General features: G+C 44.2%; 1 protein-coding gene across 1 annotated transcript; it reads right to left on the bottom strand.

Annotated features, from left to right (window-relative positions):
* Positions 1 to 466: 466 nt before the first annotated feature.
* npat (nuclear protein, ataxia-telangiectasia locus) lies at positions 467 to 11210 on the bottom strand. The gene is made up of 17 exons (XM_086215538.1): positions 11015 to 11210; positions 10691 to 10809; positions 10544 to 10604; positions 10380 to 10452; positions 10208 to 10248; positions 9737 to 9979; positions 8970 to 9045; positions 7801 to 7924; positions 7498 to 7589; positions 7301 to 7382; positions 7085 to 7181; positions 6864 to 6980; positions 4601 to 5911; positions 4279 to 4379; positions 3849 to 3939; positions 2323 to 3686; positions 467 to 1401 (listed from the first exon to the last, which is right to left on the bottom strand). Exons 1-17 carry the CDS (start codon positions 11049 to 11051, stop codon positions 1321 to 1323), a joined length of 4110 nt encoding a protein of 1369 aa, XP_086071664.1. The 5' UTR covers positions 11052 to 11210; the 3' UTR covers positions 467 to 1320.
* Positions 11211 to 11843: the final 633 nt, after the last annotated feature.

Here is an 11843-nt window from a genome sequence, read left to right as displayed (position 1 = left end):
CTCATTAGGAGGACACATTTTATTGTGAAGTTGCCGTGACGACACGGGAGTTCCTTTCACTCGTGTGTAGCGAGCCAATCGCGGGTTGCCAAATTTGCCAACATCAAATTTCAGCGGTAATGCTTGACGTTAGCCGACAGGACCATTATATTTCTGTCTGGCAGGTGTTCTCGACAGCGGCGGACATGTCGAACTTAGTTTGTAGACAAGAGGTTAAACATAAAACGCGGAAGTTGGCTTTAGGTTAAGTAGTCGAGAATTTTGTGTATGACCTGGGTCTGAAACACAGAATCATTATCAACGTATTTTAACAAAGGTTTCTCTTGAATTACTCTTTATTCCTTAAATTTGCCAAAACACGTGAATGCTCAGGTTGGCGTTGAACCTCAAATGCTGCTTCATTCACCCGCCATGTCAGAAATACATGAAGTAGAAGTCATGAACAACGTTCAGACAGAGAGCAGTGAAGATGTTTTATTTAGCCTCACACAAAATACAAGTCTTGGGTTTCGCAGTTGAGTCAATCACATTAGAGCTTTAACAGAAAAACACACCATTCATGTTTACCTGATACAGAATATTCACATTACTTTTTCCACCTGCCTGGATAAGGGGAACCTAAACTTAAGAGTGCTCTTAATTCACACACACTACAATTACTAACACAGACATTAATAAATGTATTTTTTACACAGAAACCTGAATATGTGCAAAGTGGAGCGCACCCAAAAAGTCGAAGCGTCATACTACTAAAAAGAGGAGGCAAAGTCGTGCCCAGTGATTCTCCTCCGCTGTCATTTGAAACCCTGTCACACTCCAGCAGAGTAAGTCTGTACCCACCCCGACCGAGCAAGATTCTGCTGAAATGAGCTGGCGGTTGAAATAACAGCAGAGAACTCAGAGAAACTTGGTCTCTAAACCAACCGGTTGATGGAAAGTAGCTGGATTTGTCAAACTGTAGTCAAATATTGACCAAAGAAATGCCTCCAGTCACCCTGCACTCATTCCAAGCACTCAAATAAAATATCTGTATGTTTTGCTGTTGTACAAAACTACCATTTTAATAACGGTGAGCGTGAGGATGACAAAATAAAAAGTGCCGTGGTAGCGCTGCTAATGCCGCGTCCAAAGGGAGGTTATCCACATCACCCACACTGTAAACTACTTGGATAAATCAACGTAGCTAATTAGCAAAGCTAATTACAGCTTATAAGGTCTCAGGCTAGGTAGGAACCATGGGCACTGGTATAACAGATGGCTTGTTCTATTCCTGGATGGCAACCTAAATATGGTCGTCGGTTCCTGTCGCTGTGTCCGTTTTCACTCGTCATAGTGAAGCGAAGAGAGGAACTTGTCCACATCCAAGTCATGAGGAAAGCAGTTAATTAATTTCTTCCTTTCCTATAGAATTTAAAACAAATTGTTAAGGTTACATGATGAAATTAAAGCAAACATGCACATGTCAAAATGTTAAGTCACTGATGAGTCGACCAACTTTTCGCGATGGTCTACCACAATTATTATTACCACCGCCAAGGAGGTTATGTGCCATTTGTCTGTCCGTCTCTTAGCGGGACTTCTCCCATGTGACTCCCATCAAACATGGTGGAGGGGTGAAGCATGGGTCATCAAAGACCGAATTACATCAAGGGGAAATTCTGAATCACTGGGCGGAAAAATTAATTCGTTTTCCCCTCTCGTTAAAACTGCACTGTTCAAAGAGGTTGAGAAATCACACAGTGGATTCACTTCCCCGTTTTTTGGCAGGATGTGGGGAAAATCAGTCTTCTTTCCAAGCAAAAACGATTGACATATTTTCCCCATGACCTATGTACCCTCCAACTGACCAACAGACTCCAACGTTGCCGAATGGAGGACAGCATTTTTAAAAAAAAAAAGTAAATACACTTATTGTCCATTGTCTTGAGAGCCAGACAAGAAGATGGAGACTCTTCTTTCCCCTGTGCTGCATTAGGGATTAGGGATTGATTTAATTCAAAAGTGTGACTTTAATAGGTGCTTCAAAGCTATAATGGCGCTTGATGATGTTCATGATGCAGCCGCCCAGATGCCACAGAGCATCAGCTCTCGCTCAGTCTCTTAAATGATGACAAACATTTAGACTTTTCTGTCACCGCCTCGTTCAGCTCTTGATGAACAAATCACAGCTTTTAATCTGACAGCGGCATGAATTATCTAAGACACCAAGTGCCTCTGGGAAAAAAAAAAGCTCATTAAGGAGTGTTGTTCGCATGAAAGGGTGTGTAAAGACATTCAGCATTTTAAACACCACACACTAGCAAATGTTTGTGTTGTGCTCACCTGGTCGTTCTTTTTGCTGGGAGACGATTTTGACTCCTTCTTCGCAGGGGGGCTGGCGGTAGGAGAGGACTGCTTGCGCTTCTTTGTCTTGGAGCTTGTGGGAGACCTCTCCCCAACTCCCTCCTGACGCAAACTGTCCTTCAGTGGCGTGCCCGCCCTGGCAATGGCAGCCCGTGAAAGGATCATCAGTGTGTGAGCAGCCATACTGACGCTGTTCTCACTGCCGGTCTCACTTGCAGGGCTGCAGGTGGGGACATCCGGGGTGTTGGGAGGCCTGACATGCTTGGGTGTTCCCTCTCCATCTTTGCCCTTCTTATGTCTGGAAGGAGTTGTTGGACAATCCGTGGACTCCTGCTGGTTACAGCCGGTCCCTGGGTTTCGAGGGAAAATTAGTTCTGAACTGCTGACTCCTGGTCTCTTGACTGATTTGGGAGAGGAGTTTTGTCCCTGGATGTCCTGCAGCATCTCAGCTGCCTGTTTGGCCAAAGAACTGGTTTTTGAGATTGCCTTCGCAGTCTTGGTTTGGGTTTTGGATGTAGGCTGGGTCCCAGCTGGAGGGCAGTCTCTTGGGGTTGAGGACAAAGGTGCTGACTGTTGCTGCTGCTCTTGCAATCTTCCCTTTATTTCGTTTTCCTTGTTGGCTGTCACATTAGGCATCTCCTGACTGGGAGCCTTCTTCTCTGTACGCCCCTCACGTGGTTTGGCGGGAGCTTTTTCTGAAGACTCTTTCCGGCTGCTCTCATCTTTTCTGCTCCCTGATTTGAGAGCAGAATCAGAGGACGGTGACCGAGAGCTATGAGAATCCTTCATTTGTCCCTCATCTCGACCCTTCTCATGATTGCGTTTTCTGTCAGTGGATTTGGATCTTCTTGATTCAGACTTTTTCAAAGTTGCAGGCAGTGAGCCATCAACCCTGCTAGAGCTTGCACTTTGAGAGTCTGGGTTGGAAATGTTGTGATCTTGTTTGCGAGAGTTCTTTTTCACATCTTTCTGCTGCTGTTGTGGAGGCATGGACCTCCCCGCATCTTTTGACGACCTCACATCTGTCTGGGGATCTGCTGAGCACCTGACCGTCTCTATCCTCCGTTTGGGCTTATTGCCGCTCAGGATAGTCGGTTTTGTCCGAGGAGCTGGGTGTGAATGATCTTTCTCGGTCTGTACGACATGCTGTGATGGTGATGCACTCGCAGCTGGAGATGTGGTGGTTCGTGCCGTTATAGAGGTTGGTGCTTGAACTTTTGCTGAAGACTCAAAGCATAAAATTCTTCGATGGTTGGCACTGGGATCCTTTGGCATGCTCTGCAGACTGGTGTTTTCAGACGGCAAGGGTTGGACCAGCTTCCCAACCAGATTTTGCACAGTACCTGGAATTGAAAGAGAAATGACACAAGTGAAGCGAGGAGGTGGAATTAAACCACTAGGAAGAACAAAGTTTAACACTATTCTGAAACAGAAGTCAAGGATTACTGCAGGTTTCACTCCACTATCTGGCTGATGGAGCGGCTCCTGGGGAGCCAGCAACTTACCAGTCGTAGACGGTTTGACTGGCACAGCAGGAGGTTTGGGATTGGAGGCTTCAGACTGCTGTTTTGGAACAGGGTTTGATATAGCAACAAGCTGTATTAAGCAAAAAATATTGATCGGTGTTACTGGGGAACATAATTCATAACAGTGAATATTTGTCCAATGAGTTGAACAAGAGCAAAGCACACAAAGCAGTCATCAAAATAGTCGAGCAGTCAAAAGAAAAGCATGACTGCGCTCTGTAAACTTCAACTGAAAGCAGCTGCTTGACTGCATTTTTGTCATGGACCAAATAAAAACAGAAGGATAAAAGGGATATTTACTTCAGCAGGAAGAAAAATTAAGAGAGACACCAAAATGACTAGACATCATCCTGTCAACCAGCAGAAAACAGTTTTCCCAGTTTATAAACCGCAGATTGACTTATGTTACCTGGTTGGAGACCATCTGGACATTCCCCAGTGTGTTCTGACCCATAACAGAAACTGGAAGCATCACAGGTTTAACAGGTGAAGGTATGATGAGGGCTGACCCTGCAGGTAGATGACAACACTGTCAAGGCTAATTAAGATAATTGCAGTAGGCTTGACAGACTGTAGCCCCCCTGCCCGTACTTCCTAACAGCAAATAAATGTTCACCCATTTAAAATCCAGGAAGAGCTGACTACACTTAATTTGTGTGCAGATTGACTACAAATCCCTCCCGCTACTACAGGTACAAACTCCCGTCTGTGATAATAATGGTCCCTCTTACCAGTGGCAAAGCCTTGCGAGTGAGTTGCTGTTGTCACGCTATACTGGCTGCTTGAGGGCAGAGGCTGTCCCTTTGAGGCAGGCACTAACAACTGCCTGGCATCAGCATCTGTATTTGGAGGTTCAGTCACCAGGAAATAGCTGGCAGTGGCTCCTGGGAGGGCAGGGGTAGCAGTGTCCAGGGGAAGTTGAAGTATGTAGTTTGGCTGAGCGTGTGAAGTCCCAGTTAGAGGAGATGCGAGTACTGACGCAGCCTTACCGGTGAAAGGACTAGCCTGCACCTCAGAGCTTTGTAAGCTTCTAACTGCCAGTGCAGTCTCGTCAAAGTTAGCTCTTGGTGTGCCGGGGCACCCCAGGGACTTGGCTGGAGAGGAGAGGTAGATGGTGGGGATCTTATCCATGGAAATACTAGAAATTGCCTGATTCAAGGCTTTGTCACCAGAAGAACTCTCATCCTGGTTATCGCTGATAATTATCTTCAAGGAAACTATGTTACTGGAATCAGCTGCAGCCTTACTTTGTGCGTTGTGGGTGGTGGTGCGAGAATCAGATGCTGCAATGACTGGGCCACACAAGGAAGAGGAGGATGAGGGTGAAGCAGATGTGGATGAGAAAGATGCAGCTGTCTGAGTTTCGGAGGTAGAAGAAGACAGAAGAGAAGCAGGTGCAGCAGCATTTTGTGCAGAAGATGGTGACGCAGCTGCAGAAGCAAACGCGGAGGAGGCAGATTCAGGTGTTAGTGAGAGTGGAGGCACATGCTGAGTTTCTCCTCCACCACTTGACACACAAGGCAGTTCAACTTGCTCAAGAGATGTACAAACAGGTGAATTACTCGACGCAGAGGATGGGGCTGCAGCAGGTCCTTCCTTAGATCCGCGTGCTTGATTGCTGTTCTGTTTTTTGTCAACACTGGAGGCTACTGTGGTTGATTCACTGAGGGCAGTTGCAGCGGGGAAGCTGTCCCTTACAACAGACTCTGAGCCCACCTGACTGGTGGTGGTGTCTGAAGTAGGAGTTGGAGTATCCAGGAAATCATCAATATCCATTGGTGTTGCACAGCCGCTGTTACCGAATGGTGACCCTTTTTCCTTTCCGTTTGAGCCCACAGCAGCAGATGGGACACCACACTGCTCTTCTTGACTTACAATCAGTTTGGTGGCACCGTTTTCAACTCTGAGTGGCTTGCTGCTTGAGCCAGGAACGGTTTTCTTTGACAGATTAGGAGTAGTCGCCTTTCTGGTTTTGCGCTCTTGTGCAGCTCTCGTCTTGACTGTGGTGGGTGTTGTGTCTGAAGCATCGTCCTCTGTGGCACCTGCCAAAAAACATGCGCACTTGAATGATTAATCTGGCTCCACACCACGAGATATCATAACTCCTGATGAAAAAAAAAAGAGTATTTGACATGAAAAATCAACAGGTTTTTGTCCTGCTCTCAACAGCTAATATAGATGAGGATGAACCCAGTACTGAGTTATAAGATCTTAGCACAAGCTCCGAATCACACATCAGCGATTGAGTAACACTGGAGGAAGTGATATGAAAGCATGATTTTCCTTTTAACTGATGATAGAGTGACCAGTAATTCATTTACTTTTGTCAAATAAATCCAACAAAACTGCACTACAATTAACGTGATACTTCAGCCAACCTTTACATTATTCACAAATGGGGGTTTTGAACTCTGAAACATGTTGAGGTTTTTTTTTTTTTTTTTTTTTACCTCTGCATCTCTTATTTGCGACTCCAAAATGCAGAAAGAGCCAGACAATTTAGCGAGCTAACAGCTAAACTGTCCAAAAATGGGAAACCGTGCTACCATGAGCGATCGCAGATGAGCTGGTTAAACTGAATACCGAGGCAGGTCACGTCCTGGTGCATCATGAATGAGTGCTGACCCAAAGTGTTGACGGATCCCTAAGCATATGGCGGGATAAAGCAGACGTGGATTGTGTCAGATGATATACTTCCATTTGTAAATAGACTTTTTTTTTTTTTTTAACAGTTAGGTTGCTGTTAGTCATCAGTCGCTTTAAGCTTCTGCATATCATTCTGTAGTCAAAAAGAAGTCTTTTAGGTTGGAAATGAGCTCCAATCACCTGTTTTTTTAGTACTTGAAATCCAGAAAACACTCCATGGATGAAGGATCATTTTACTGTTATCCTGTCGTACCCTAACCCCCCTGGCCTGGTTTACAATTCTGAAATATAAATGGAACTCACGATAACCACAGAGCTGTCCACATGTGAGAAAGGCTGGAGAAATACCTAGCTCTTCCCTCTGAAAGGGTTCGACTGCAGATGAAGGTCCAGCGGTATCACTCTCCTCTGGGCTGCCGCCAATATCTCCATCCCCTTGATCTGTGTCAGATAACCTGGTTTTATCTGTGAAAACACAGAGGGTACCTCCATAATACGTAAACTGAAAAGGACTTTGACAAATTCAGAAGTCGTCTGCACAACAGACAAAATGAACCAAAGTCAATTACTGTTATCGAAGAGGTCGAAGAGCGCCTGAAAAGCTGGATCAGACTCAGTTTGCTCCAGAATGTCATGGATGGCATCATCACTCATGTGTATTTCCCCCTGTATCAAAGGACATATGTCAGGAACATATGCTGCAACACACAGGAAAGTAAGCAAAGCGTGGAAAAAGGCTAATGACAAGATAACTATGGATAATCACTGATAATGACTGTTAGCACCTGTAATCCTAGGATTTCATCAATCGACGGGTCGGCTTCCACTGTGCTTGATGGGGCCTTTGACGTTTGAGGGGTTGGATCACTGACAGATGGAATGAAGAGGAACACTTGATAGCAATGTTGTTATCATGCTTGTAGGTAAAAGCAGACCTCGCACATTTCAACAACTAAACATAAGTTACAGCTAAAGAACTTACTTGGCAAGGATTTTGTTGATGTTCTCAGCCAACTTCTCCTGTAACGACCTGTCCCCCAAGATTTTGTCACGTGCATTCTGGATCACTAGTTGCTGTGGACAAACATATTTCTTGTGAATTTTCATAACGTTTATCACAGGAATTTTGAGATTAATACGCTCAAGATAGGCAAACAACATTTAGTGTAACAACAGTTTGTTTTACCCCCCCCCCCCTTAACATCAACTCTTAAAAGACACATCAAAAAGCATTACCTCTGTCTCTACAGCACCAGAACCCAAAATATAGCAAAGATCTACTTACAGGGAAGTTCTCATCAACGACCTCTTCAGGCTGTGGTTCCGTACTGAGATTGCTGACAGACGTGGTGGACCTGACGGTGCCACTCGGCCCACTCAGAGCACCACTTCTCTTTCTTGGAGTGTCCCTGAGGGCAGCAGAGGAAATACAAAATTGGAGACAAACATGAAAAAAAATGACAAGACCAGCGACTGGACATGAAGCACAAGAAAGAATAAGGTTGACGATAAACTGACTTAGAGAAAATATGGAGACGGGTCACTCTCTAAAAAGAACAAGAGTAAATAAAATAAAATGCATGATGGATGAACTGCCTTTACATGCTTCAGTTCCAGGGTCTGGTACTGCAAGGGCGCGTTTCCACTGGCTCACCTCGGCTCGGTACGAGTGCGTTTCCACTAGCAGTGGGTACCATGTCAGTGTGGGTGGACTCACTGGCTGAGAGTTTCCCGGCGTCATTTTATGTGCGACACAACAACAACGAAGGACATGGAGGCAGCGTGATGCCTGTTGCTCGGTCAGTGGTTTTTGCATAAATTAAAAGTGAGGGAGGACAGACAGGCAAGGCTTCAAGTGGCGAAACAGAACACCCAAGAAAAGACTTTACCAAGCCATGACCAGGAATCCACCGAGGCCAAGATGATAGGAAGTAGACGACGAACGCGGGTAAGTTACCCAGTCAGCGCCCTGCTCTGTGTTGACGTCACATTTTAGTCCCTGCTCAGCTCGCTTGGAACCCCAGCAGAGAAGGGACCAAACCAACCCGAACCGAGCCAAAGTGAGCCAGTGGAAACGAGCCCTAAGCTGCCATTAATATCATTGAACTTGTACTTCCCTGCTATGAGAAGTCAAATGCTGTGAAAATATCGACGTCAAAAGGTGTATTCGTCACGCCTGTGCTACTCTCACTATTACTGCACATTTTAAACTGTTGACATGAAAAAGAATGTCTAAATTAATCCAACCACACTAGAACATTCTCTCACTTCATCTGTTTGAGAATGTTACCAATTTTTGTTCTATGTAATATTCCAACACTTAACACGGCTCATAGCTCTGTACCCGTTAGCTAGTCACTCAAAGAACTATTTTTCAGACACTGTGGGAAACAACAGCGTGTCTTTGAAACCTTATTACAATAACTGCAACGTCACAATAACAATTCTTCTTACCATTTCCGTCGTCCCGGGGACATTGGACCTGGATTCAACCGATGTTCTGAAACTATGATCTGAACAGGCGAATCCCCTGTAATAGACAACTTATCGTCACACTTGTGTTTTGGTTTATCATGATGCAAAAACAAGGAACTACAAGGAAAATGCTCATGTTACTCACTAAAGACCAATGCTTGTTAAACAAAGGTAAATACACTTTCTCAGCTACATGTGATTAGATTCTGTATGAGTGGCACAAGAGTGGGGCCTAATTCCTGGAACTGAGTTAGCATAGCTGACCAGCAGGTTCCCTCGTCTCAGGGTTGTTTTTGTTTTTTCCCCTGTGATATGCCTGATACCAGGTTTGTGGTTAACACTAGCTTCAGGCGGTTTAATATTTTTCTCTTGGCATTAGCGTTAGTAAATAACAAATTTATTTGTTCTGTCTTTTTATGTGGATTAAAAACAGTGGCTGCTAACAAGACGCTGAGGGGGACTACAGAGGATAACATCAAAGGTCACCAGCTTTGTGCTTCAACAACTGCATCTACACTTTAACAATCGTCAAAGTGGGGCTCATTTGTGAAAATGATCTTGCATAACAAAACCTGTAAGTCTAATAAACTTTGGTTCGCCGCAGAGCTGACTGACTGAGGTGAAAATCCAAAATGTAAGAACCCAATCAGGTTTTGGTTGAGGGTAGCCATGGGAAGGCTCGCTTCCAGGTTTGCCAACAATCACGCTGCAGAAAAGTATAAAGACAAACTGAGTATGACACTCACTGGGCATAGTAAGTGATCGGCTGCCCTCTTGGATTTGCTGGTGTGTATTACTTGCTGGAAGCGGTCTGACATGTGAACCAGTGAAATTCAGAGGAGTGGGGTGGACCAGTATGCTGGGGGAGCTGTACGTAGGGCCGACGATGGAGCTGGTTTGAGAGGCCGCGGAGGATACGACACCACCAGCTGAAGCCACTGTCATAACCCGCTGTCTGGCCAGGTTTGCCATTCCAACACGTGACCGTGCTGTAATGGAGAGAAGCCGACATATGCCCTGTTTTTATGTTATAAGCCTCAAGCAAACACTGAATGCACATGTCCAAATATATCATTTACACTTATAAAACTGATCATTTGTTTTCTCCAACTATGCACAGCTACACACAAAAGCATCATCCCAGCAGACACTAGTTACTAGAAATGCATTCAGAACGTTTTCAGGTCCTTCCAGAGATTCCACATTTCTTTACTTACCGCTCTGCCACGTTGATGCAGCTGATGTATTCTGCAGGGACCTGAAAGAAGAAATAACACATGTGATGTCCACGTAAGAGAGCAGTTCAGTTTTAATGGAAAAATATCTGTGAATACTAGGAGGACAATCATGGTCTGCCACAGATTAAATCACTTAAATGTGAGTATTTACTTGATTTGCTTGAGTATCAAATCCAGCTTTTTCCATAGTGAGGTCAGCACAACAGGCACTTCATGACAAGTCTCTGTTGAAAGGACCAGCAATGCAAGTATGACAGGTGAACAACTGAATTAATCGCATCAATCACAGAAATGAGGACTGTCTGGTGAACTCACCTTTAGTTCTGGCAGCCATATACTCATTTAAGATGGTTGTCAGGCCCTTCCCGAACACAGACTACAGGAGAGAGAGGAGAAAACATGAATCATACATGCAATGTTGTGAACAGTTAGTGAGTGACAAGGCTTCTAGTGGGAACGTACAAATACACAGGCAGGAACAGCCCCATCCCCGATGGTGTGTTCTGCGTATTCTTTCAGGTTTGGGCTCTCCTTGATGAATGCCTGGCTTGTGGCGGACAGCCCCTCTTCTTGGAGGTACCCTGGTGAAGGACATTACCCGACACTGGATTAGCTGGATGACACAGGGGAGCTCCAGCAGACATTGCGCAGCTTAACTAAATACACCACCAGTTTACCAGTGACTGTTACTCTACTAGAAGAAGCTCTCTGAGCCGCTCTGATTCCAGTTGAGTCTGACTGGTGGCTAATGCTAATGCTACAGCTTCACCTCATACGACCACTTACCCAGAACAAGACGAGCAACGTCGGACGGCAGCAACATGTCTGCTCGCTGGTTAATTTGAAGGTAAATGTTCCTTAATAGTCAACTACATGTTCAACGAAAGCCTCCTAAATAGGCATTTTGCGATGTCAAGTTAGGAAGTCCCAGCTGTACTGTTTTGAGGGCGACGTCCTAAGGGATAACCAAAAGGCGGGGAACTCAAGCACGTATGACCCGGATGTATCGAATAAGACGCCAAATGGAGTGTTGGTAGTTGTAGTCCACATGCCGATACAGGAATGACATTTATTTTACAGGCCACCATAGAATACAGATGGCTGTGCCACATAGCACAAAGCAAAATATTACGTTTATTTTAATGCTGACACTAAAGTCAACAGACGAAGGATCAACTTTTATGAAAAAAATATAAAATAAAATTACAAACATTGTAGACTTTATGTGAAGTTTTACAAAAATCAGGCAAACGAATTCACATGAATAGAAAAAAAAGCAAAAGATTTTTAAAAAATGGAATACGAAAATACAGACGAGACAGGTAAATTCCATTCATATAAATTTATAATGAGGGGTTAGGTTTAGAAAAAATATTCTTGTTGAGATGTGTACAATTTTGATACTCATATGGGACTGAAATATTTTTCCTAAGTTTAACTATTCACAAAATTGACAAAATCTATGGATTAATTCTCAATCCTGCATTTATATTTGTGAAATTTACAAAATAAAACGAACAATTTTGGAGTATCTTATGATAGATTTAAAAAAATATATATAATCTTTTTTTGCTAGAAGTGCTCAGTGGTTAAAAAAAAAACGCCTGGTAAAGAC

This window comes from Aulostomus chinensis, chromosome 10 (assembly GCF_037954235.1).
Source record: "Aulostomus chinensis isolate RoL2024-O1b breed Wild chromosome 10, RoL_Achi_v1.0, whole genome shotgun sequence".
Taxonomy (NCBI): Eukaryota; Metazoa; Chordata; class Actinopteri; order Syngnathiformes; family Aulostomidae; genus Aulostomus; species Aulostomus chinensis.
Note: the sequence above shows the minus strand (reverse complement) of the source record. Positions and strands in the feature narration are given on the sequence as shown.

Bases quoted from the DNA above. Each gene is read 5' to 3' on its own strand.
- npat (XM_086215538.1), bottom strand. From the start codon at position 11,051: ATGTTGCTGCCGTCCGACGTTGCTCGTCTTGTTCTGG. The intron at 10,810-11,014 runs GTAAGTGGTCGT...GTCCTTCACCAG, and splicing joins CGTTGCTCGTCTTGTTCTGG to GGTACCTCCAAGAAGAGGGG. The intron at 1,402-2,322 runs GTGAGCACAACA...TAAATTCTATAG, and splicing joins CCAGCAAAAAGAACGACCAG to GAAAGGAAGAAATTAATTAA.